The following is a 24,200-nucleotide window of genomic DNA, read 5'->3' on the forward strand; positions in this document are numbered from 1 at the left end:
CCCTGATACATGTAAGTATCAGTAGGTAGGAAGTGACTTTTCTGGTTATTTCAAAGAGAGGAGTTGGGTAGCGACTAATTGAGCATGGCACATACATCCCTCCTGAAGGACTTACACAGAGGCACCTAAGCAAGCTGTGCTACCCCAGAGAATATCGCCCATCATGGCCTGTGTGGTCTGAAGACAGGATAGGCCACAAGAGGGGTCTTTGGAGGTGGGAGGTGTTTTAGGAAGCCTGGTACAGCTTCTCCACTCAAAAACCATGGTGGGGCATAGCATGCATACAACCTAGCAGCTTCACACCCAAACATCAGAAGCACCTGGCATCTCGTTCCCCAGATGCATTGCTATTTGTATAGGAGCTGATGACCACCACTGGGATTGACTGAGTAGGGAAGACAGATGAGAAGAGGGCACCTTCTCCCAGGTCTTCCATGTCCTCTCATCCCCATGTCCTCTCCAGGCCTCCTTGTTTAAGGATATGAGATTTAAGTCTTTGGATGTCATTAAATATGGGGAAAGGTGTCAACCAAATAGGACTGATTGAGGGAAAAAAATAAGTATTTTTTTTTTCTCATATTTGTACCTCCTACAAGGAGGTTCATTCCTACTGTTCAGTGAACACTAACATGGGGTTCCCACATCCATAGTCAGGACTTGCTTCTCCCAGGGAAAGCCCCACCTCTGTACCCAGAGCCTTTTTTGGCAACACCTAATGGCAATTCTCATACAATGTAAAAGTGTTCTCTCTTTGGTCCCCGTTTTTCTTGGACAGTGTACCTGTCAGAGATTGATTGTCTAGAGGTTAGTAACCATTCTTTAACTTGTACACAACTAGGGACATTTTGGCCCACTCTCTTTTTCTGCTTATGATTTTAGATCTCATGACGTTTGTTTAAGATTTTGAATCATAGTAACAGCCACTTACGCTTTAATATGGTTTTAGCCTATAAAACGTGTACTCACACCCCGGGAGGGGGCCTGAGGGTGTAGACTTGCAGCCCACCCCTTGGCCCACCAGCTGGTGGATCTGGACCACGGGCTGGTGAATAAAGTTTCGTCTCCTGCTTTAAGATCAACTTGGTGATTTACTGCCATCTCGCCTTAATGGGCCGAGTGCTGGCCCAGGCACCAGAAAACAGCCACTGGCTCCCAGGTGACCTGGGGAGCCACTTCCCTCTCCCCATCTCCTCACCTGCAGATGGAGGTCTCCTGCCCATCCCTTAGCATTAGTCCACATAGCATACAAGAGACACCGGGCAGAGTGTTTGTGCCTGGTTCTATCTTCAATCTTTGCCTTTGCGTGACACCTAGGTTCACCCAACTGAGCAAACTTAGTACATCAGCAAGGCGCGCTGGCCTCACTTGTTCCAGGCAATCACTCAGCTTCCAGGTCACCTGGACCGTGTTGTAAGGTTACACACTGGCCCGTCTAGATGGCGTGCCACATCATGGGGAAGGATGGAGTTAGCCAACCCTGAACACCCTCTGCGATCCAAGCAGTGTGTGCATTTGTGCACTGAGTGTGTGTGTGTGTGTGTGTGTGTGCCTCTTTACCATCTGCAGAGGGCTGGGGGCTCTGTGCCTGCATCCTCACATCCACCCACAGGACAGGTAGTACCACCTCCACGGCTGCAAGCAACTGAGAAGCGTCTGGTTTGTGGAATGGACTGAAGACACTTGTTCCTGTAGGAACCTCCTTTCCCTTGGCCACCTGCTTCCCCACGAGAGGCCTACCCTGCAGTACACTGCCTCCTGCCACCCCTCTCCCCTTCGGGGGCTTTATCTGATGGATCTACTGGGGGAAGGGACACTTCCACCTCCATGAGGCTCAGGCCACTCTCACCTCCTCCTCCTCTCTTCTGCCCAGGCACAGGGAGCACATGCTCTGCATCTTCTGTGCAGTGGGTGCCATGGGCAGGCGTGGCAAGGGAGAACCACAGCTATTCAGCTGGGCTGGTGGGGGTGGGACAGCTGACCACAGGTGACAGGTTAGCAAGCTCATTCGGTTCTTATACCCAGGACAAGCTCACAGTACAACCTGATCAGTGATACAGGTGACAGGTGAAGGACTGAGTTTCAACTGCCAGACTCATGAATCCAAAGCCATTATCCTTGTGCAAATTGTAAGAAGCACCCCTCCTGCCGCTATCACCATGGCTGGACACAAAGAGACACTTGGTTTCACTTGGGGGCGATGCCCTTGTGGGAAGAAAGAGGTGCCAGTTGCCCAGCATGGGGCGTGGCAAGGACGCGATCCCTAAGGACGCAATCCCTGCTCCCTGGCTGGGCACATTTGCGCAGTACACAAATCACATGGCTATGCACAGCGGACCTCCTGGAACCAGGAAAATATTTATGGCTCCCTCCCAAGTCCTAATAATGCTGATTTTCCTTCCCAATAGCATTATGACTAATCAAGAAGTACATCCAGAAGGAGCCACAGGCCAATCGGTCCCATGGCTGTGGCAAACAGTAAGTGTAACAAACATTAAGCCGCCCAGTTATGACTTGGTTATGGAACAAAAATTCCTAAAATAATAAAGCATTTTTGTTCAGGAAACTCTAATTACAGTTATCCCTCAGTGTCCTGGAGGGCGGACCTAAGGGCCTCCTGCAGGAGGTCCCACGGCTGCTCAATATAAAATTGCATAGTATTTGCATATAACCCAGGCACAGTCTCCTGCCTACTCCGAGTCACCTTTAGGTGACTTACAATGCCAAATACAAGGCAGACGCTGTGGATGATGCTGCACGGCGTATGGAACAGCAAGAAACCTCTGTACGTGTCCTGTACAGATGCAGGTTTAGCCACTTGCAGTTGGTGGCTCCTGCGCTAACACAGAGATCCCAGGAGCAGCTCTGGAGCACATGCAGGAGGAGGTGCCTGGTGTGCACTGGGCGGGCTCCACCGTCCAGGGCCTGCATCTGCGGAGAGGTGGGCAGGGACTCACCTCCACAGGTCTCTTGGATTCGCACCACATCGCCGATCTGCAGCGGGAGCTGGGGGGCTCCGTTGCCTTGGAAGTTGTATATGGCTGGGAAAGGGAAGAGGGAGACAGTCAGGAGAGGCCTGTGGTACCTGGACTCTGCTCCCTCCTGCTCTCCCTGCCTGAGGCTGTCCCACACCCAGGAAGCCCATGTAGAATGAAAAAACCAATGCAGACACCTATTCCCTGCCGCAGCAGGGGAATCCAGGACCTCCTGGCTCCAAGGACCCTGCTTACTCCCTGAACCCGACCTCCCCTGAACTCCGGAGGGGCTGGTTCTGTCTGCTCTGGAGTGCCCTCTTGCTGCACCCCAGGCTGTGCATCGCTTTCCAACCTCACAGCAAATCCTGGGATCCTAACAAGGAAAATGAAGATGGCCAGAGGTTAAGCAATTTGGACAAAGCCATCAGGCCAGGAAGTGCCAGGAAAATAAGCATCCAACTTCCAGCCACTGAGGTGCTCTGCTTTCGGCTCCCTAATTGTCCCATTCCAGTGACAAGCCAAGTGCCAGTCTCCCCCACCCCACCCCCCAAGGCCACAGAACCCTCACTAAGTAAGCTGGATCTGTTTCCTCCCCAACTCCAGCCACCTTTGCTCCTCAGCCTTCATGAAGGCCAACCCTTGAGGCCAGAGTCTGCCTCCTCCCTGAGCCCTCCTTGCTTCCCCAGACACTCTGGGCCCTTTCCCAAGGTTGAGGTTACAGAGATGAGCATTAACCTTCAGAAATGTGGCCTTCACTCCCATGTTCACTTGGAGTCGGCTCTGCACCCTTGGAGCCTCCAAGGAGGACCAGAGCCTGAGGACGCAGCCTACCATTGCAGTGCTGAGGCCCCCCGAGCATCGCCTGCACCCAGCCTGCACCCACTGGGGCAGCCATCTTGGAGAAGGGAGCCCATGTCTCTGCTATGGGTTCTAAAGCCAGAGGCAGCTGAATGGACCTTGCCTTGGGGATTGCAGTTACCTGTTTTGACCTGACTGACACCTAGAGCTTGCCTGTGTTCCCTGCTTTCAGAACTTTCTGTGTTCAGAACTTTCCCAGGCTAGAGAGGCTCCCATGCCAAGGGCATTGGTCAAAAATACCAAAAGGCCAAAGAGGCAGCTCCTCCCCCAGAGGACAAAGAGGAAAGGCTTGGGAGTGGAATGCTCTGGAGACTAAGGGCTGGGAAGGACACCGCATGCCCCAGGCAACCTGGAATTCTGGCTGCACTAGGGCTTGGGCACAAGCTGAGAAAAGATGTGAGGAAGCGAAACTCAACTTGCCTGACCTTCAAGCACCGAGCAAGAAGAAGTGAGGCTTGCAGAAGTGAGAGGGCCACAGGCTAACTCCCAGCAGCACAGCGAGCTGCAGGCCAGAAGGAGGGGTGTGTTGGTGACAGCGGAAGCAGATGGCAGCCTTGGACAGCCTGCCTCTGCCCTCAGTCCAGCTGGGTTAGCATCCAGCTCGGACACCAAGGTCACTGTGGCAAAAGTCCTTTATGGGAAAGACAGAGATGTGCATCTGGTAAAGAGCCCGGCGCACAGTGACGCTCCATCAACAGTAGCCAGAAAGACGGGATCAGAGGGCAAGGACTCTGCAGCCAGGGGAGGCCTGAGAGGTGCACATGCAGTGACCAGATGCGTGGCCTGGTGCTTAGAGAGCACCCTAGGGGGCTGCTGGACCCAAGCAGGGCTACAGAGGACTTCCTAGGGGTGGGGCCAGCTGAGCTGGGACCTCCCTCAGCCCCTGCCTAGGCTGTTGTGAAGATGGAGAGGCCTGAGCCAGAGATCCCTTCTGTGTAGCTTCCCAGGAGAAAGGAAAGTACCCTGGTGTGAGCTCCAGTCCATGACAGGGCCCTCAGCCCTGGGGCTGCCACACCCAGGCAGCAGCAGACAGACATTCCCAACGTGCCTAGGCATGGATTCCCTTTCCGGGGCAACCCGACTCCCCATTTTTAAAAGAGATTTTGTTATGCATCTCTGACCTACTCCACAAGGTTGGGAGGTGGGGAATGAGCTGAGAAAACTGCACCTTAAACAGGTTGTTACTCCTCCCAAAGAGGAACTAAAGGTAGTCAAGCCCCACTTATCTGGTAGTGAGTTATAATCCTAAGAAGAACTAATGTTTATCAAAACTTTATACTACCAGACATGAAGTTCTCCACATGCGTTTGCTCATTAAACCCTGACAGCACTCTTTCCAAGGAGAAAGCATTATTTCCAAATTTCGAATGGGGAAACTCAGGCATAGAGAAGTTAGTTAACTAACCCAAGGTCACACAGGACTGGAGTTGGGAGTACAGGCCTGTGCTCTTTACTAATATTTTACTCTGCCGTTATGTCTTCCTGTGGTATCTCCCTTTATCTTTGAGGACAAGAACAGTGGTTTGAATGACAAAGTGACCAAGATCCAAATGGATGGTGTGATCTGTACACCCTGTGGGAAACATCCCTGGATTGTGTACAGATTATTTTGGATCACAGACACCACCTCCAGTGCCCAGCTCTGCTTTTATCCCTCCCTCCCCACTCATCTCCTTCCCTCTCTCTTCTCTCCTTTCTTCTCCCCCAGCCCCCTCCCTAACACCTGCCTGTGTAAACCACATCAAAGGGAGCAGAGTGGTATAGAAGGAAACCCAGTTCTGCCGTGTACTGCTGTGTGATTTGGGGCAAGTAAATGCACCTCTCTGGTTCTCACTTTCTTACTAGGGAGGTGTTGACAGTACCTATCTCACAGGGTTATTAGGGTATCTTGATGGCAGTGAGCATAGGGAGTTCATCCCCAGGGCATGCCCCACACACCCCCCCCCTCCTCCGTGGGCACTTATGTCATTGATGGGGGAGTCTCGATCCTGAGAGAACCTCAGGCCTGCAGGTTATGAGCCAGTGTCCCTGGAGTTAGACGGATGTGGCTCATGAGGCCAGTACTGTCCACTGAGGGATCACAGAGTGCTGTGTTCAGGCTGTGTCCTGCACCAGGCCCCAGGACAGCCATGGAGGCTGGCACCCCATTTCTATCTGCTTGCCAACGCCTGTGCCCTGTCCATACTGCATGCACAGGAGGAGAGGGGACAGTGTCTTTCTGTAGTCCATGCGAAAGCCCAGCGGGGTCAGGGACAGCCTGCCTGGAACAGCAACTTCCCCTCTCTGGGCCTCCACTTCTCCAGCTGTGCAGTGGAGGAGAAGCCCTGCCTCCCAGGTGCCCAGGAGGAGGAGAAAAACAGAGCAGCATTGGTTCAGAGGCCCTAGAGTGGGGCTGGGAGGCCCTGCTCCTCTGGCCTCAGACACCCCTATGCTGAGCCACTGAAGGCTGGGCACCTGCACCCAGAGCACTGCTGACCTTTGCCCTGGGCCACACTGCAGTCCACTAGCTTTTGTTAGCTGCTTATGAAACCTCCCTGCTCCCCCTGAATGACCCAGACATTGAGGAGACAGCGATGCCTTTTCTCACAAAATGGCTTGACCCTTGCTAGTACCCATCACGATGCCCGACACTCCAATGATGTCCATGCCCCCCTCACGGACCAAAGCTATAAATACAGGCCCTGTTTTGGAAAACCTGGGAGCACATTTGAGAATGCTGGAATCTGCGTTTCCCTAGATTGCAGTCCTAATCAGCCTCCCAATAAACGTAATTATCTTTGTTCTTGATTAGGTTGATTTTCTTCTCTGTCAACACAGGGCTCCTGCCAGGCTCACCTGGGATTAATGCACATAAAAACCTTGACCCCATGTGTGGCCCCAGTAAGTGCTCAATAAATGGCAGTCACTGTCCCTCTGAGTGGCATCATAATCCCTCCTGGAGCGTCCACTCGGAACAACACCAATTCCTTCCACACTTATGTCACCTGGAAAGCCACTTCCCTGCAGCTTGCAGCCAACGGCACTGTCAGTCATCATCGAGTAACATCAATCCTTTGTCCAAGAGCAAATCTTGAGAGCCCTCGGCCTCTGAGGCCTCCTTTCTCCTGCTTAAACATGGCCTCCACCATCAACCTGATTGCAGACGCTCTTGCCCCACAGGCTGCGGTCTCCTGGACCCACTCCAGTCTGCCAGTGTCCTCCCTGTTCCTCCAGCCCTAAGGGTCTGCCTGGGAACTCGGCCAAGAGCTGGCAGGGCGGGGAGGCAACTGAGGTTTACAGAAGCAGAAAACCACACACCCCTTGGGTTTTCCCCAGAGTGCCCCAAAGGGAGGGCGGGGCATACTGGGATTTGTTCCCCGACCGACCCTCAGTGTTCCTCAGGGGTCCCTCACCCTCTGCCCACCAATGTCAGGCGCAAAGGTTCCAACTGATCGGCTTAAGATGTCTTGGACAGATCTGAAAATGGTGAGATCTGTATCCATCCCCAGGACTCACTGATTGTGAAAATGAAAGCTACTGCCTGCCATTTAACTTGTAAATCGTATCTGCCTTTGCAGAAGGGCCTCGGCTCTCAAGGTTTTTGGAGAGCAGACACTGCTGACAAAGGAAGTGGCTTGGCTCATGAATACCCGGTTTTGCTAACTCCTCTAAATGACTAACAGGAAGTGGAGTCGGGGTGCCACTCTGTGCCGAAGTGTGACTGCTGATCTCTGATCCGCCCTTCTTTCTTACCAGGGTGAGAGCAGATCATTTTGTCCCTACTCACCGAGGACCTCGCCATTCTTGACTTTGGAGTGAGGGATGGAAAAGGCAAGGAAACATTTTGTGCCATGTTAGGAAATAAATACAAAGTCTCCCTTTGCTTGTAAGTGAGGAAACTGAGGCACAGGGAGGAGGATAAACAACTTTTCTACAAGATAGATTGATGCACTTAGGTAGGTGGATAGGTAGGCAGACAAGACAGTAGGGAAATCTAAATTCTAACCTCTGAACACAACACTGCTTTCCAAGAAAATGGTAAATGTTTATTAAGTATCTATTCTATACCAAGCACATATGCCATGATTTTTTATGTTTTATTTTTTAAATTTTATATATATATATATTGTAGGTGAATACAATACCTTTATTTTATTTATTTGTACGTGGTGCTGAGGATCGAACCCAGGGCCTCATACATGCCAGGTGAGCGCTCTACTGCTGAGCCCAGCCCCAGCCCTGCCTGATTTTTGAGATACTGATGGGAACATGTGCTGTGTGCTAGGTACTGTTGTGGGCACTGAGGTTAGAGTGACAGGTAAAACAGGCCAAAGCCTTATCATCTTACTTGTATCTACTCATTCATCTTCATGCCAATGCTCCAGGGTATTACCCTCCATGTAACCTACAAGAATCTCACAGAGAGGATCTGGAACTTGCCCTTGGCCACACAGCCATGGTGGAGAGTAGATTCAAACTCAGAGCAGAATCCAAAGTTCTTGCTTCCCTGACCAGCCCACTGCTGATGTCACCCTTTTTCTTTTGTTTGTCACAGTACTGGGGACTGAACCCAGGGGCCCTTCACTACTGAGCTACATCCCAGTCCCTCCTCTTTTATTTTGAGACAGGGTCTCACAAAGTGGCTGAGGCTGGCCTTGAACTTGCCATCATCCTGCCTCAGCCTCCCAAGTAGCTGGGATGACAGGCATGAGCCACTGTGCTGGGTGACATCACACTTTCCTATATGTGTGTGTGACTTGCTGATGTCCTGTGTCTCCCTCAGCCTCAGAGAAGGTGCAGACTGAGTCCATCGTCAGTACTGAGCTCCTGGTGCCAAGAACAGTGCCCAACCCACTGAAGAAACAAGATCATAAACACTCATTGGACTGAGGAATGTGATTGGATTTGAAGGACAGGTATGTCCCTTCTTCTGGCTATACGCCTTGAATTTCTTGGATTGCTTCAAGAGATGCTGACCAAGCCGGCTGCTAATTTGTATTGCAGTTGGCCAGCTGTGACCCATGGGGAAGCACTGGGTCCTCCTGGGGGCCCTGCCATTTACTGACATGTTTGAAAAAGAGAGCTTCAACCAACACCAGGTGTTAATAGAGTTTCGACAAGTGGCTGTGTAAGGGGAACAAACACAATAACACACAGAAAGAATGTAATTGCCTGGAGCTCACTTCAGACCGAGCGGGCTCTGGAGAGCCTCCACTCCAGGGGAAGACAGAACCAGCGCAGGTGCAGGTGGGCCCAAGGGCACTGCGCACATCGAAAAGCACAGGCAGTGTGAAATGCGGGGCGTCTGTATCCCGATGTCACCAGGGAGGGCCACTGTGGAGACCCAGCAGCAACCCCGGCTCAAACCCAGGCACAAGCTGGCCAACCAGGAGGCAGCAGAGCCACAGCCCAGGATGGAGATGGAGGAGGGCGAGGGGGAGGAGGGGCAGGGGACCAGCGCTCCGAATGACAAGAGCCAGGCTCTTAGAACACCCCCTGCACCGGCCACCTTCCTGAGGGCTTTAGACAACCTAGTTAACCCTCAGCACGATTCTTAGGGTGGGTATAGCTGTTGCCATCTCTATTTTACAGAAAAGGAAACTGAGGCAGTGTGGGATGCAGAGGGAGCCAGGGAGGCAGAGAGGAGGGAGCTGGCCAGATCCCTCCACAGGCAGCGGTGGGAGCACAGCCTCCACACTGCACCTCCTCTCCCTAGTGGAGATGCACTTGGTCCCTGCATGCTGATAGCAGCTTCAGTCCCCTCTTGGGTGGTGACAACCACCTTCTGGGCAGAGTATCATTGTGCTGTCTTTAGTGAGCCAAAGTGACATCCCTAGCCCACAAGAGGAGAGTTAGGATTCCCTGGCTTCTCTAAATCAGTGACTCACAATAAAGGGTTATTTTGGGTCCTGGAGAAAGTCTGTCTTTGTATCAACTTGGAGTGAAGTGGGGGCAGCGGGGCTCCCAGCACCCACTGGGTAGAGGCTGTGGGGGCTGCTCAACCCCTGCTATGGTTCCACATTGTCTGAGCGTGTCCTGGAGGCTGAGGTGCTGCAGGCTAGGTGCCAGGGTGGGGGTAGTAAGAGTGCTGGAAAGAGCTAGAGTCTAAGGGAGGTGGTTAGATCATGGGGGCACCACCCTTGGAAATGATTAATACAGTTCTCATGACACTGCGGTTTGTTCTTGGAAGAGTAGGGGTTATAAACACAGCCAGCTGGCCCCTGCCTGGCCTCTGACTTCCAGTCTCCTCTTCTCTCTGTGGCACCAAGAAGTCCACACAGAGGCTGAGCAGATGAAGTCACCCCATCTTAGATCTTAGACTTTTAGCCCCTGAAACTTTGTGCTAAAACATACCTCTCCACTAAACATACTCTCTATAAGTATCCAGCTTCAGGTATTTTGTTATAGCAACAGAAAGCAGAGTAACATACCATCCCACACCACACAGGAAGGCCCCATATCAAAGAATCCTTTGACCCAAAACATTAAGTGTTCAAGGCTGGTCAGTTCTGCTCTCAAGTCTCTTGCTGGAATTCTACTCTCTCCTTTCCAGTACGCCTGGAGGTTAGGTATACACACATACACCCACACACTCACATTCTTACACACTCCTGCATTCACACGCACCCCACTGAGTTGGAAGAGAGGCTTTAGAATGAAATCCATCAATCAGCTCCCTACCCCAAATGCAGTGTTTCCAGCTGTTTGCTGGATCCTGCGCGTTGGGAGAGTAGAGAGAGGAGAGGTGGCTTGGGCATTCCTGCAGCTTTCATGAAATTGAGTTGAAGAGACAAAACAAACATTCAGAGAGCAGGGAGCTGTCTCAATAATGAAGTCCAAGCTGCAAGCCCCACAGCCTGGCTCTCAGGGGGAAAGGGAGCCCCTGAAGGGAGTGAGGCTGGAGGGCAGAGGAAGGGCGAGGGGAAGGACTCAGCAGCCCCGAGATGGGAGGGCTGACAGAGCAGGGAGGGGAAGGAGAGGTTGGGGGGACTCTTCATGGAGCCCCTGAGGTGTCACCTGCAGGGGTCCAGCATCTGGGGAGAGCCTCTGTTGTGTTCTTATGGCACCCAGCCTCTCGGCAGCGAGGAGAATAAAGTGGCAAGATGAAGACAAGATGAGGCGACTCAGTCCACCTGAACCTTACGAAGCCATCAAAACTGAAAGAGCTCCTCCCCTGCCCACGTGTCCATCTGTCCACTCATCCATCTGTCCCATCAAGCACTGCTGCCGATGCAGCCCCTGCCCCATGTGGGACAAAGAGTCGAGGACATGGTCTTGCTGTCCTGGAGCTCACATTCTGGGGGGGACCCAGATCCTGCCATCCAAAATGCAGAGAGCCGCGACGGGTGGTAGCAGGAGCCACCTAACATCACCCAGAAGGTGACTGCTCCAGTCTGGGAAAGGCAGATGTGAATGCCAGTGATGCTCTCCGCTGCCTCCTGCAGGAGAGATCCCCACGGGCACAAGCTTCCTAAAGGCAGGTGCTCTGGACCTGAAACTAGCTCTCCACCACAGAGCAGAAGAATCATTGAACGTAACTGATCTGGACAGGTTATAAGACCTGTTTCTGATTCTTGGCAGCTCCTGAGTTCAGGAATTCATACCTTGGGCAGAGTGCCACAGCTACCAAACTCACGTATCTACTGTACCAGTTTTACAAGATAGTGAGTGGGCACACTTGGCCAGGCCCTCCTGCTTCATGAATGGGGCTCAGTGAATTCATAATGCACGCTCACATGTGCACGCCTTTGTGAGAAGACAGCTTATAGCTTCCATTGGCCCCTCCAGGGGACCAACTGTGAGGATGATAATTAGTTTCTCTGACCTCCCAGAACCCTGCAATTGCTTTGGAGCTGGATGGACTCGGAGTTAATCCCCAGCAGAGCTCTGACCTCTGGCAACGAGTCATCCAGTGGAGGAGGGGACATGCAGTCACAGAGCAAGAGACCAGGGGCTATAGTTGAACAGTCCCCCAAAATTCATGTCAGAAACTTACCCCCCAGTTTCATATGTTGATGGCATTTAGAAGTGGGACCTCTGAGAAATGAGCAGAATTAGCCATGAGGTGGCCCTGTGTGGGTATTGGTGCCTGCTCTGTCTCCTGCGGGCTGTGTCCACCATGTTGCCACACAGCAGGAAGGCTTCGCCAGACACGTACAGGTGCTGGCACCCTGCTCTTGGGCTTTCTGGCCCCCAGAACCACCAGCTAAATAAACCTCTCTTCTTTGTAAATTTCCCATTGGGTGGCGTTTAGTTATGACATCAGAAAATAGGCCAAGGCCAGAGGTGAAGAGTGACCACCCAGATAAAATCCCAGGGGTAAGAAGTGTTTTTTAAAGTGCCTGCAACAGGCTGCATCCCCCTTAGACTGGGGAGGCTTCTACCTCAGCTTCCTCTTCTCAGATGAGATTAAGGTCCCCACCTCCCAGGGTGGTGGAGTATCAAACCATAACACAGTCTCTCTAAATGCACCATTCTGCAAAAGGGTATTGATGGAAACCTTGGGGACGCCTCAGATCCAGGGTTAAACTAGAGAGAACCTATGTGCAATTCCCATTGTTCCAGCTGTCCCCATCAAAAATGCTGGGGTCACCCTTGTCCCCCCATACCCCACGAGGGACATCCCTTTTGCTGCGCTACAGCACACACACCCAGAATGGAAGCCCATCCTGCACCTCTTCCACCCCCTTCCCAGCGTGGGCTCTGCTATCTCTGATCTAGGCTATTACAGCAGCTGCCTAATTGCTCTCCCTGCTTCCACACTAATTCCCTTCATTATTCATCAGGAAACTGCTAGAATAGTCCTCTTACAAACTAAGGCAGGTCACTCTCCAAACTCTGTAATACCCCGCTCCACCCTTCCACCCTTCCACGAAGAGTGAAAGCACCTACCACGCCCTGCTCCACGTGACCTCCCCTCACAGAACCCATAGCCTCTTGCTCCCCTAATGCAGCCACCCTGACCTTCCACAGAGCCCTGCGGACCCTCCTCAGGATCTTTGCACAAGCTGTTCTTTCTACCTAGGACACACTTTCCTCCTGCCACTCCCTACTGCCACTCCCAGTCAAGCAAGGACAATCCCACTTTCCAGGGAAATACTCAGGACTGTGGAGTACAGGGATGCCTCTCTGCTGCAGCCAAACATGCCAGTCAGCATGCATCTAGGCCTGGCGCTGCCACCACTTAACCCAACCCCACAAACACCTGCTGAGTATCTGCTCTGTTCAGCTCTGGTGCTGTGTCCTGGGGATTTCATGCAAGTCACACTGTCTATCTGTCACTGTCCACCTATGTCTCCTTCCACCAGTCTAGTCCAGACTTTGTCCCAAGGGATCACGTGGTGTCAGGGAACCCTAAGTCCTCTGAAGAATGACTAGGGAGAGGTCTGGAAAGGGTCCCTGTTATCAGTCATGTTATGCCACTGAGACTCCTAACCAGTGCAGAAGCCTCAAGTGTCCTGGTTGGGTCAGGGACAGGGATGACTTTCCCCATGCAGAGTAAGACTTGCGCAGCTCACGAACTCAGCCTGACAGCCTTTTAATTCCCACCAACTAGGGGAAGTGAGAAGCCGGGAGAAAGTGCCTGTGAAGGGAACATTCATGCTGTCTCTGCCCAGATGCCCCTGGAGGCAGGTGATGGTAAGCATCGGCATCCCTGTTGGCCAAACACATGCTGCAGAACACAGGCTGTGGCACCGTGGGTAATTGGCTATTAAATTAAAGGCTGTAAGCTTTAAAAACAACCAAGGTCCAGAAGTTAGCAGAGCGTGATGGTGACTACATTTCCTGTCTCAAAACACAGCGGCAACATAACGAGGCCTATCTCAGGAGGAAGCAGAGCTGAGAAAACAGTTTTTTCAAGCTCATTCAAATCCTGACATTAAGGGCAGGGCAGGCTGGCCACTGGTTTCTGTGGCTTCTGTATACCTTCCGTGTACATGGCCTTAGGATGATCTCCTCATGTGGACTCCACCAGCAGCCTCCCAAATAGCCCGAGTTGTAGAAGCATCAGAAAGTAGGAGTCCCGGGCACCCAAGAGTTGCAGCAGGAAGGAATTAGATTTCCAATCCACGAGTTTTGCTGCATGATACTAATTTTGGGAAACCAGTCCAAAGGTACAGTCCATGTGGCAAAGATGGTGGATGGAAAGCCTCCAATCTGATGGGTCCACAAAGTTCTTTTTTTCCCCTTCACTACTAGTACAAGTTCCAAAAGGGCAGCGCCCATGCTAGCCTGATTCCAGTATCTCAGTGGCTAGCAGAGTGCACACAGGAAATGCCCCACAAATGCCCAGAGAATAAACGGAGAAGGAGTGGAGGATGGATGGAGTGGTTAGTGTGTGGAAGGTGATCTCCATCCCTTCTCATCTGTTGCCTTTGGCAGCCAGAGTACACATGGGTGCCTCTGGGTGTTTGCCATGCACACTCTTCTGGTGCCTTTGGAGAGAGACTGACACACTGAGAACACCAGGCAAGGACAGAAGCCAAAAGCAGTGATGGTGTACACGCCAAGGAATACCAGAGCTTGCCAGAATACCACCAGGAGGTGGGCGAGAGCCACAGAACAGATTATCCCTCCTGGCCCTCAAAGGAACCCACAAAACCTCACCAAACCCAGGGACAGAGCCACAGCTGGAAACAGGTTGTACACAGAACACGTTTCTGATCCGTAGGGGATCAGAATGTGCAACCCAAAATAGGCCACCTTAGCATAATGGCTATTTTGTGCTAGCAGCAAACGAGAATCAACAGTGCACAAAGAAGTCCTCCTGGATCTTCCTGTAAAAGAAGAAACTCCTAAGAAAAAGGAAACGGGGACAGCCATAATGCCCTCTCCCAGGGAAGTTCAATGACCATGAATAAATCAGAAAGTTGGCTGCCCTTCCCTCCGTCCTGCAAGGAGAAAGTTCTCATCACTGACCAGAGTCTCAGGCTGGGGGTGTTAAGATGGTGAAGGCTGAAAGGCTTTTTTTTTTTTGGTGGTGGTGGGAACGGGGAATTGAACCTAGGGGCACTCTACCACTGGGGTACATCATCAACCCTTTTTACTTTTTATTCTGAAATATGGCCTCGCTAAGTTGCTGAGGCTGTCCTCAAATTTTTGATCCTCCTGCCTCAGCCTCCTAGGTCCCTGGGACTGCAGGCCTTAGCCACAAGGACAGTGCTAATTCTAGGTGGACTCTGCTAGGTCAGCCACCCAGGCAGTCAGTAGACAAGTGAAAGTGTTCTGCTCTTCCCTTCTGGTTGGTGTCCAATACTTGTCCCTCTCCCAATTAGCTATGTTAACTTCTTACCAGTGATGCTCTCGCTTGGACCTCAGTGCTCACAGGAAGTCTAGCCTCAGCGTGGCTCTCACAGCCCCTCAAAATCTGGCCAAAATCTGCTTTTGCCACATCCTCTCCAAACACCCACTAAAGCCAAGTTAGACCACTTCTTGTTTGACCCACATCTTACATGCATTCCAGCTTTCTGCCTTTGCTCAACATGTCCCCTCCTAGATGCCCTTCTGGCATCTCCAGAGGGCCAGGTGTCTGCAGGTCATGTTTAAGGGTCAGCTCCAGTACTTCCCTGTCATGTGAATTTGGGGACCCGTTTCTTCATCCATAACAGCGCTGCATCAGAATGAGCTTTGCAAACTTGGCATGCAACATTCCTATGAGAATTGATGTCCTAAAGTCGGTGCTGGGTGCATCACTGACTTGCCTGGTTCGGTCACTTACTAATGGAGCCAAGCACACTCCTCAGTGCCCCAGGCTTTACCTCATTCCATCCTCACAACAGCCTGTGGGACCGTCATCACTCCCCAATTCAGAGACAGAGCAACCGGTCACGATCAGATCGCAATCCCCACTTCACACACGAGCTTCTGAGCCCACACACCACTCCTCATGCAGGACTGCACCTTTTTGTACTCTGAACGCACACTGCCTCTATCACACTTGTACCCCAGGTCTTCCCACGGCTCTGATGGATCACATATCACGGCTGCAGCAGAAAGAAGAAACCCTGGCTGGGGAGTGACCTAAGGATGCTCCTGGCTGCCCACCAGACCATGCAAGATAACCAAGAAGTATCTTCCTCAAAAGCCCCAGTGGAGAGCACAAGCAGACACCAGCAGCCCTGTCCATGAGACCACAGGAGGGAAAGTTAAATGTCACCTGTTCTGAAGAGATGGCAGAGAGAGGCTGTCTAAGCACCCACCACACACAGAGAGAGCTCCAGCTCTTTATCTTCCAAACCCCCATATACATAGATTCTCAAATGATCTTCATAAGACAGTGGTTTGAAACAGGAAAGTATCAATGTCTGGACCAAAGTGAGAAAGGTAGAACAGAGATCCATCTGCAAAGAGAGATGGGGTCAGAGCTAGAACCTGGCTTCCTCTCTCTCGGCCACTTGCTGGGTTTTCACGTTGGATGACCTGTCTCCACACGATCACAGCCTGAGCCTCCCTTTCCTTCCCCCAGGGGGCTCAGGGTTGGAGATTGCAGTCACTGATCCTGCAGAGAGAGGAGATCTCTTCGATGGGCAGGTGCCCACCAGGTGATTTCTGACCCTCATGTTTTCATAAGAAGGTGTGGAAAATATCAGCCCTCCCACCAGATCCAGAAGCGGTGGGGGCTGGGGCCTGACAGTGTTAATCCTCCCAGGCCACACTGGCAGGATAGCTTCTGTCAGGGAGGGTGAGAATCCTCCCTACTCCATCATGGAGCCCCGTCCCATTCTGTGACATCAAGTTTCAACTGGACCCAAAGGAGACACAGTATAAAATAAAGATTGATTGCGGCTGCAGCAGAAAGAAGAAACCCTGGTTGGGGAGTGACCTAAGGATGCTCCTGGCTGCCCACCAGATCATGCAAGATAACCAAGAAGCATCCTCCTCATTTAGAAGGGTGCTCTGCACCTGAGTCTTCACCTGAGGCACACGAGACAGATGCCCCGGGAAGCAGGTTCTGTGATGAACCCCACTGTATGGACAAGGTAGCCGAGCCCTGGAGTAGGTAAGAAGAGGCGTAGGGCTTAGGTCACAGGGCTGGGGAGGCTGGAACCCAGGCTCAGGCCAGCTGGCACCATAGCCAGGATGCACACCTTAGCATGAGCCTGTGCATCAGATTACTGCAGCCCCCGGGCCTTAGGGGAACACCATTTTGCAATGCTCAGTCTCCCCCATGAACTGCTCTAATTACCCTGGACGACCAATACTGTCCCTGGCCTGTGGCGTGACTCCCTTATCTTTTGTCCCCCCAGCCTCCCTCCATGCTGGCTTAAGCACAGAACTGCTCAAGCCCTGCCTGCTCAGAGCCTTCGGTGGCCTAAATGGGGAAAGCCCAGTTCCTTAGCCGGGCATAACCGTGGCTTTGTTATTCCCTTCCCTGCACGCTTCCAGAAGGTGAAGATGCTACCAGCTCTTCTTGCCTGGATGTGCTTTCTTCTTCCTGGACCAGCCACACTGGTCCCTTCTGGACCACAGTGGTCCCTCCACCCACATGGCCTGCCCTAGTTAACAGTCTCCATGGTTCCCAGGGTAGATTGTTAGCCTGATACCCCAGTTGGAAGGGCCAGAGAAGCCCTGAAGTTAAAAAAGGGTCTTGATTGAATCTAGCTCAAATTTCCCATTTTAGAGATGGAGAACTTGAGACCCCTGGAGGCTAAGGATCCTGTGTATTCTTTGGATGGGGACTATTCATCTATGCCCTGCAGTGCCTAGTGCCCAGTATGTGGATGATATATTTGAGCTGTCAGAGAGCTTCTCCAACAGTGGCCTGGGGAACCCCTGCCTCTCCTTGCCCAGGGCTGGGGCACCCAGGGCTTTACCAGCTGAAGTGTCACTTCTGCCGCGTGTCTGCCAGTGGCCTGTGTGGCAATCTCCAGGGCACTTTTTAAGTTCACACTCAAGTGTATGAGGATTGCATCACCCATTACACTTAGAAGGAGCCCCAGTACCTGCTGCCTCCCTTCCCCCCAGCTGCCACTTCCGCCCCCAGCTTGAGGCTGAGGCCTCTGGGAGCTTAGATGGCTGAAATTGGAGGGGCTGACTTCTGAGTTATCCCCAGGTCCTCTGAAAGGAGCTTCCTTCTCCAGAGGCCGTGGGCTGAGCGAAGGATCCAGCCCTCCTGCCCCACTCCCCAAATGTGCAGGGGCCCCTGGATGCTCTGCCAAATCAGGGGTCATCTGACCCAGGAGGAACAGGCCCGGCAAAGGACAGAGGGAGGTGCTTTGGACGGGGGAGGCAGAGGGCATCCTGGGTGGGCCATGGCAGACCTGGGGGACAGTGGGGCTCCCTCCACCCAGCAAGTGAACAGATGGAGAAGGCTGAGACTGGCACAAGGGAGCAAACAGCCTGCTGGACACAACCTCTGAAGCTCAGCAGCACTAAGGAGAAAGGGCACCTTTGGAAGCCAGAGTCACGGGCAGGTGCCCACCTTTTCCCAGACCCCAGCCTCCCCTTCATACCCGCAGCCTCCCCTTCCAGCAGGCAAAGGGAGCCCCTGAGCCCTGGGGCCTCCAGGGGCGCCCCTGCCCTCACCCAAGCTGCCAGGTGCCATAAGCATCTTCCCACATGTGGCTCTCCAGCCGCCTGCCCATTGCCCAGCTGCTGCCCAGCTTGCACACTTACCCACACCCTGCCGCTCCTTGTCAGTTTTGCGCCAGGGGGTCATGGCTGGGCCGGGGTGCCTGCCTGCGGGCCTTGAGTCCTCCGTGGGGAAGCCAGCAGGAGTGGCTAGCGCTCTGCTGGGCCCCACTTCCTTCCTCTTTTCAAACTCTCTTTCAGGGCCCGCCCTCCCAGCCCTCCCCTCCCTGGGCTCCCCGCTCCCTCCTCCCTACTGTCCTCCGGCAGGGGCACCCTAGGCTAGTGGCTAGAAGGCCTCTTGCAAAACTTGGGGGGGCCGCCCCCAACTTATCTCTTCCCCAAGCGAGTGGCCAGAGGCCAGGCGGGCACCTGGGGCCATGGGGACCACCTGGGCTGAGAGGTCCCCGATTTCTGAACCAAATGACTGAATAGACGCTTAGCATGAACTTTGCTGTCAGATCTGGATTCAAATCCAAACCAAAACAAATGACTTCATGATCTAAGGTTGAGGTTTCTCCTCTGTAAAATGGACAGTGCCTCCTTCATAGGACCATTGTGAGGAACAGAGAGGACAATGTACACAGCAGGTGACACAGAAGAGTGAAGTGGCTGCTGGAGGGCAGTCCTTCAGAGTTTTTATCCTTATCTTACCAGGGACCCACTGGAAAATCCCAAGAAAGTTTAGGAAACTCTCCTCTGAAAGTACCCAGCACAGCATTCACCAACAGTGAAGGGATGAAGGGGGGCAACAGTGGGCCCAGAGCAGCCCCAGGGTCAGGCCAGGAGAGACCTTCCCCACACCCCAGCTCTTGCCGTCACAGTGACAGGAGCAAATTTAAGTCAGGCGAATTCTCTCTTTCTTCATGATTCTCACCACCCTTTTCTGTTCTGGAGTCATTAAGAGAGATGAGGAAATATCAGTCCACAGGCAGCTCCTCTAAAATATGAATTTTATTTAAAGTGATTTACTTTTTAGTTTTTAACAGCAAAAGTTAGGTGGTGCCTTTAGAGAGAGCTGTTGTGGTCGTCAGGGTTCCAGCGGAGGACCAGAGCCAGTGGCATGTGGGTATAAATAAAGAGATTTATACAAGGAATTGGCTGAAGCCATTGTGGAGCTGGCTAGGCACGGATGAAATCTAGAGAATTCAGATTTCAAAGCCTGTTTTCTCAAGGGCGTAACTACCAATATCCTTGGTTTTGCCCTTTCTGGGCCTGCAGGACAGGCTGGAAACTCTGACAGGAGTGGGAACTACCGCCACAGATGGACTCCTTCTTCTTCAAGGAACCTTGGTCCTCTTAAGATCTGTCAACCGGTTGGATCAGGCCGACCTAGATTATTAAGGATAATCTCCTTTATTTAAGGTCAACTGATGATAGATTTTAATAACATCTACAGAATACTTTGCAGCAAGCAACACCTTCACTGGTGTTTGACTGAATGACTGGGGACGACTGCCTGCCAGGGTAACTCAGAACCATTCCAACTGTTCTACAAATCCCCGCTACACATCAGAGGTTGGCAGACATTTTCTATAGAGGCCCAGATTGTAAATAGTTTAGTCTTTGTACGTCAAGAGGCTGTATTAAGGATACGTAAGCACTAGCCTAATGAGGGAAAAAAAAAAGTCTCTCTGATTTTTTTATCAGTAAGGTTCAAAATGTGATACTAGCAATTGAGCTAGTTCTTTTGAAAAACAGGTCTAGCAATGACAAAAATAGATTTGGGTGGGAGAAAATAACTTTACAGCTTTGGAGTTGACAGCCAATGCTCCATATTATTAGATTGATCGAAAATATTCATCTGCTTATGCTGGTCTCTAATAAAATAAAGTGTTCATTTTAGAATATCTTCTCACACAGGTAGTATGTAGTACAGTCTTTAGATTTCTTTTTAAATATTTAAATATGCAGAAATTCTTACCTCGTGGGCCAAACAAAAACATATGCCAAGCCACATTTGGCTGAGGAACCCTAATGGGCCAGCCCCTGCAATATGCGATTACCTTGTCTTCATGAACCAAGGCCAGGTGATCCACAGTACAGATGAGTCTCACCTGAGGTTCTGATGGTGACAACGTCACATGGGCAGTGCAATGAAGTTGCTGGCAGGGAACAAAAGCAGGTGGGGAGGCCACAGGCCATGAGGTAGAGACCCGGGGAGCACTGAGGATTTTTTTCCCCAATGGCTGGTGACATAACCCAAAATAACCATCTGTTCCTTAAATAATGTTAAATGAACTATCCAACATATTAAAATAATTGAAAAATTGCTTGAATTAGAAGATGAAGTTTACTAAGTCATTTCAATTGGATGTTAATTAACCTTTTAATGAGGCAGATTTTAATATAGAAATCTCTGAACTTCATACCATCTAGGGGATGGCTTTTATGTTTCTGAAATACTCTTTATTACAGCCATAGACTATATTATAGTTCTATGCCACCATGAAAAAAAATTTTGGCAAGAGAGTCAAATAAAAAAATCCAGCTAAAAACCACTTAAAATTTATAATTATGGTCACAGGGTTTTATTAAACACCACCTGTCAGATACCTGGCTTTTAGGCAGTGGGCTCTTGAGGAATATAATTTCGCACGCACTCTGAGGGATGGTTATTAGGAAAAGGCAATGCAGGCCAAGATTTCTCCTGAAGTCCAGTCTCATGAAATACCCTCCTTTCCCCCACATCACGGTCCTCTCTCCAAAGCCATCCCATAACCACAACTACAATCTAGCCCTGACCCGCTTTTGATCGTTTCCATCCTGTGCAACAGGTGAAATCACCAGACCCTGATCCAGAAGTGGTGGCATCCCCAACTCCACCCCTTCCCTAGCTGTGTGGTTGGGGTAGGTGTTTAATCTTTCTAAGCCCCATTCGTTGAACACTTACTGTCTGCTGGTCCCTGATTAAACATTTTACATGCGTTGTCTCATTTAATCCTTAAAGTAGCCCTGTAAGCTCGGAACCATCGTTAACCCTGAATTTGGCTAATAGAAAAACCAAGACCAGAAGGACGAGGCCCCTCATTATAACCATTGACCACTGTGCCTGCCTTAGTGGCTAAAGTATCCAGCTAAAACCACTCTGTCCTCCACTCAGAGACGTGACCCATCTTCTTCTCCCTTTCACTCCAAGGGAAGAGTTCAAAACCAGCTGTGGAAGCAGTGTCTCCCCACAGCCTCGTGAAGATGCCCCCTCCTTTCTTTTTCTGATCTCTTCTCCAGGCTCTGACTACAGCTCTTTCCCCAAGCAACTGTGGTCTCCTCGAGCTGCCAGAATAAGGTAAAAAGATAAAAGGAGCAGATCCATGACAACTTGGGAGAATTTACTGCCTTTGTGAAATCAGGACATTCCACAGAAAGAGCCATGCAAAGCCTCAAGGGCAGGCCAGAGCAATGACTTTGGGCCCATGTTCAGGTCAGCTACAGAGACCTGTTCCCAGGACACAGCATAAGGGGAGTCTTTGGGTGTCCATCTTTTTCAGGATTGAAATTCAAATCTGAGATTTAGCTGGAATTCATTAGCGTGGTTGTGAAAATTATAAAATATATACTGGGCACAATGGTGCACACCTGTAATCCCAGCTACTCAGGAGGCTGAGGGAGGAGGCTTGCAAGACCAGTCTGGATAACATAGCAAGACCCTGCCTCAAAATAAAATAGAAATGACTGGGGATGTAGCTCAAGGTAGAATCCATCTGCAAAGTACTGGATTCAATCAATGCCCAGTACCACCAAAAAATTAAAACAATTATATGTACACACACACACACACACACACAGATATACATATGTGAAATGTGTCTATAAAAGTTGGAAGATCCAGTGCCCCAAGGCCCTCGAGTGCTTCCCTAAGGCATTTCTGCCCTGGGAAGCCCTTCGTGGGCACCACTGGTGGGTGTCACTGCAGTGCTGCCAACTGGTTCCTTCTAATTCAAAGGGGTGCCCCTCTTCCCTGTGTGTCCCCCTAGTCCCAGATAGAGTGCACCTGGAACAGGGAAGGGAGAGGTCTTCCTGGAGGTAGCGCAGATACATTGGTATTAAATGTCAGGGTCCCTGGCCCCCTGCACTGGTGTCCCTTAGGGGGCTGCTTTGGGGACCTGCAGTCTCCATGGTGCCATTTGCTTTGGTTATGGTTGGGGATGTGATTCTGCGCAGCTCAGAGAGTCAGGGACTAGAGTTGTATTCACCTAACATCGACTTTCCAGAAAGGATGGAAACCCCACAGGATGAGAGCCCCAGGAAAAGGAACACCACCAAGGGATATGCAGGTAACTAGGCATTCAGATAAATCTGCCTTAAGGTAACTGTCAAGTACCTAGGAGTGAATGTGAGGGGGTTGGATAAGAGGCAGGATCAAAAGCTCCCCTGCTTATTTAAGGTTTCCCTTATTCCCTTAAGTGTCAGCCTCAAACTCACCACTAATTAACCCACCACAGACTGCCAATGGGATCCACGACAACTGTAAGACAGAGACGTGAAGCCCTAATTGACTTCCCTCCGTGCATCCCCCATAGCCATCGGGACACCTTTAAGTCCTAAGCGTGCCGTGGGAGCCCCCACAGTGAGATCCAGCTTCCTCCACAGCTTCAGTTCATGCTCCTCTGCCCCTTCCTATGCCACACAGTCACTTGGGCCTCCTATAGTGCCACAGTTCTCACCTCTGTGCTCTACTGTCCTTCCTGCAGCCAAGAGTCCTGCTCTTTCCTCTCTGCCTCCCTATTCTGGGAGGATTTCTCCAGGGGCCCCCTCCATTTACATAGCCCTCTGGGTACCCACAGCAACCAGGCTCCTGAGTCGCTGCTTTCCCCTTTAACTAACTAAGTTCCATGGGCTCTTTCTGCACAGTGGCGGGCAACACTCATATTGTGTGCATGTTGACATCAACCTTGCTCCTGTCCATGTCTGATCAGCACTTACTGATTCCTCATCTAGAGACAGTATATTGGACAGAGGCCTGGCACTAGCTATCTGAAGGCCAAATCTACAGCATGACCTATTTGTTTAATGGGCACATTTATTTCTCGTGGTGTTCAATTTAAAAAAAAAAAAAAGAATTTCCAACAGTTAACAATCAGGATATTTCCCCTAAATGCCTAGATTCCTGGTCCCTAAATAAATGCACACTGCTTTACCACAAGCAGAATCGGGGGTAAAATGTCAGTACCCATTCTTAGCTGGAGCATGTACACGGTCCTAGCACTCCTTCTTCTCCCCCAATTGAGGCAAGTCTCCACTGCCATTGACCATTAGATTTCCACAATTGCTTTCTTAAGACAAAAAACAAAAATGAAATCTGCTTGACCTTGTGTACCACCCAAAGTAGGTAAACAAGAGAGGAGGAGAGGGCGTCTATTTCAGGAAACCTGGGAAAAGGAGTATCTGAGTCCAGATCTGAAAACCAGTCCTAGATGTCCAGCTTGGTTGAGAGCTTTTTTCTTAGAGTAGCCATGATAAAAACAGACCCAGTTTGCCTCATCACTTCAGTTGCCTGCTGAGGCCCTATTTGAGGGCATTGAGCTGTGACCACTAGTGGGTGTATTGGAGGTCACCATTTCTGGTCAAGCCTAAGGAAGGGATTTGGGTGATAGCAACCAACCCAGTCAAGCCCTCTCATTTCCGAAATATACAAGACACTTGTGCCTGGAGAGAGCCAAGCAAGACCTGGGTGCCTCTGCAACAATCGCTGAATTGGAGAAATAGACACCAGAGCAACTGTGGCTACAGAGGAGACAGTGAGGCCTCCTAAGGTCTTGTGTTCCGCACTAGGCTGTCAGCAATGTGGGCACATCTGTCCCTTCCCCAGGAAGTCCTAAGCAC

The 24,200-nt window shown here is 51.2% G+C and overlaps 1 protein-coding gene across 3 annotated transcripts in view; it reads right to left on the minus strand.

Moving 5' to 3' along the window:
- The window catches only part of Dock2 (dedicator of cytokinesis 2), a 397,939-nt gene extending 379,372 nt beyond the window's left edge, over positions 1 to 18,567 (minus strand). For all 3 annotated transcript variants that reach the window (XR_007352105.1, XM_048815769.1, XM_048815762.1), the window contains exons 1-2: positions 18,426 to 18,567; positions 2,955 to 3,038 (exon numbers count right to left, since the gene is read on the minus strand). Coding sequence is in view for 2 of the 3 variants with exons in the window: in XM_048815769.1 (XP_048671726.1) it covers positions 2,955 to 3,038; positions 18,426 to 18,468 (127 nt within the window). In the remaining variant the exon portion in view is untranslated. The remainder of the gene's footprint in view (positions 1 to 2,954; positions 3,039 to 18,425) is intronic.
- Between the last annotated feature and the right edge of the window lie 5,633 nt (positions 18,568 to 24,200).

Source organism: Marmota marmota, unplaced genomic scaffold, assembly GCF_001458135.2.
Source record: "Marmota marmota marmota unplaced genomic scaffold, marMar, whole genome shotgun sequence".
NCBI classification, from domain to species: domain Eukaryota; kingdom Metazoa; phylum Chordata; class Mammalia; order Rodentia; family Sciuridae; genus Marmota; species Marmota marmota.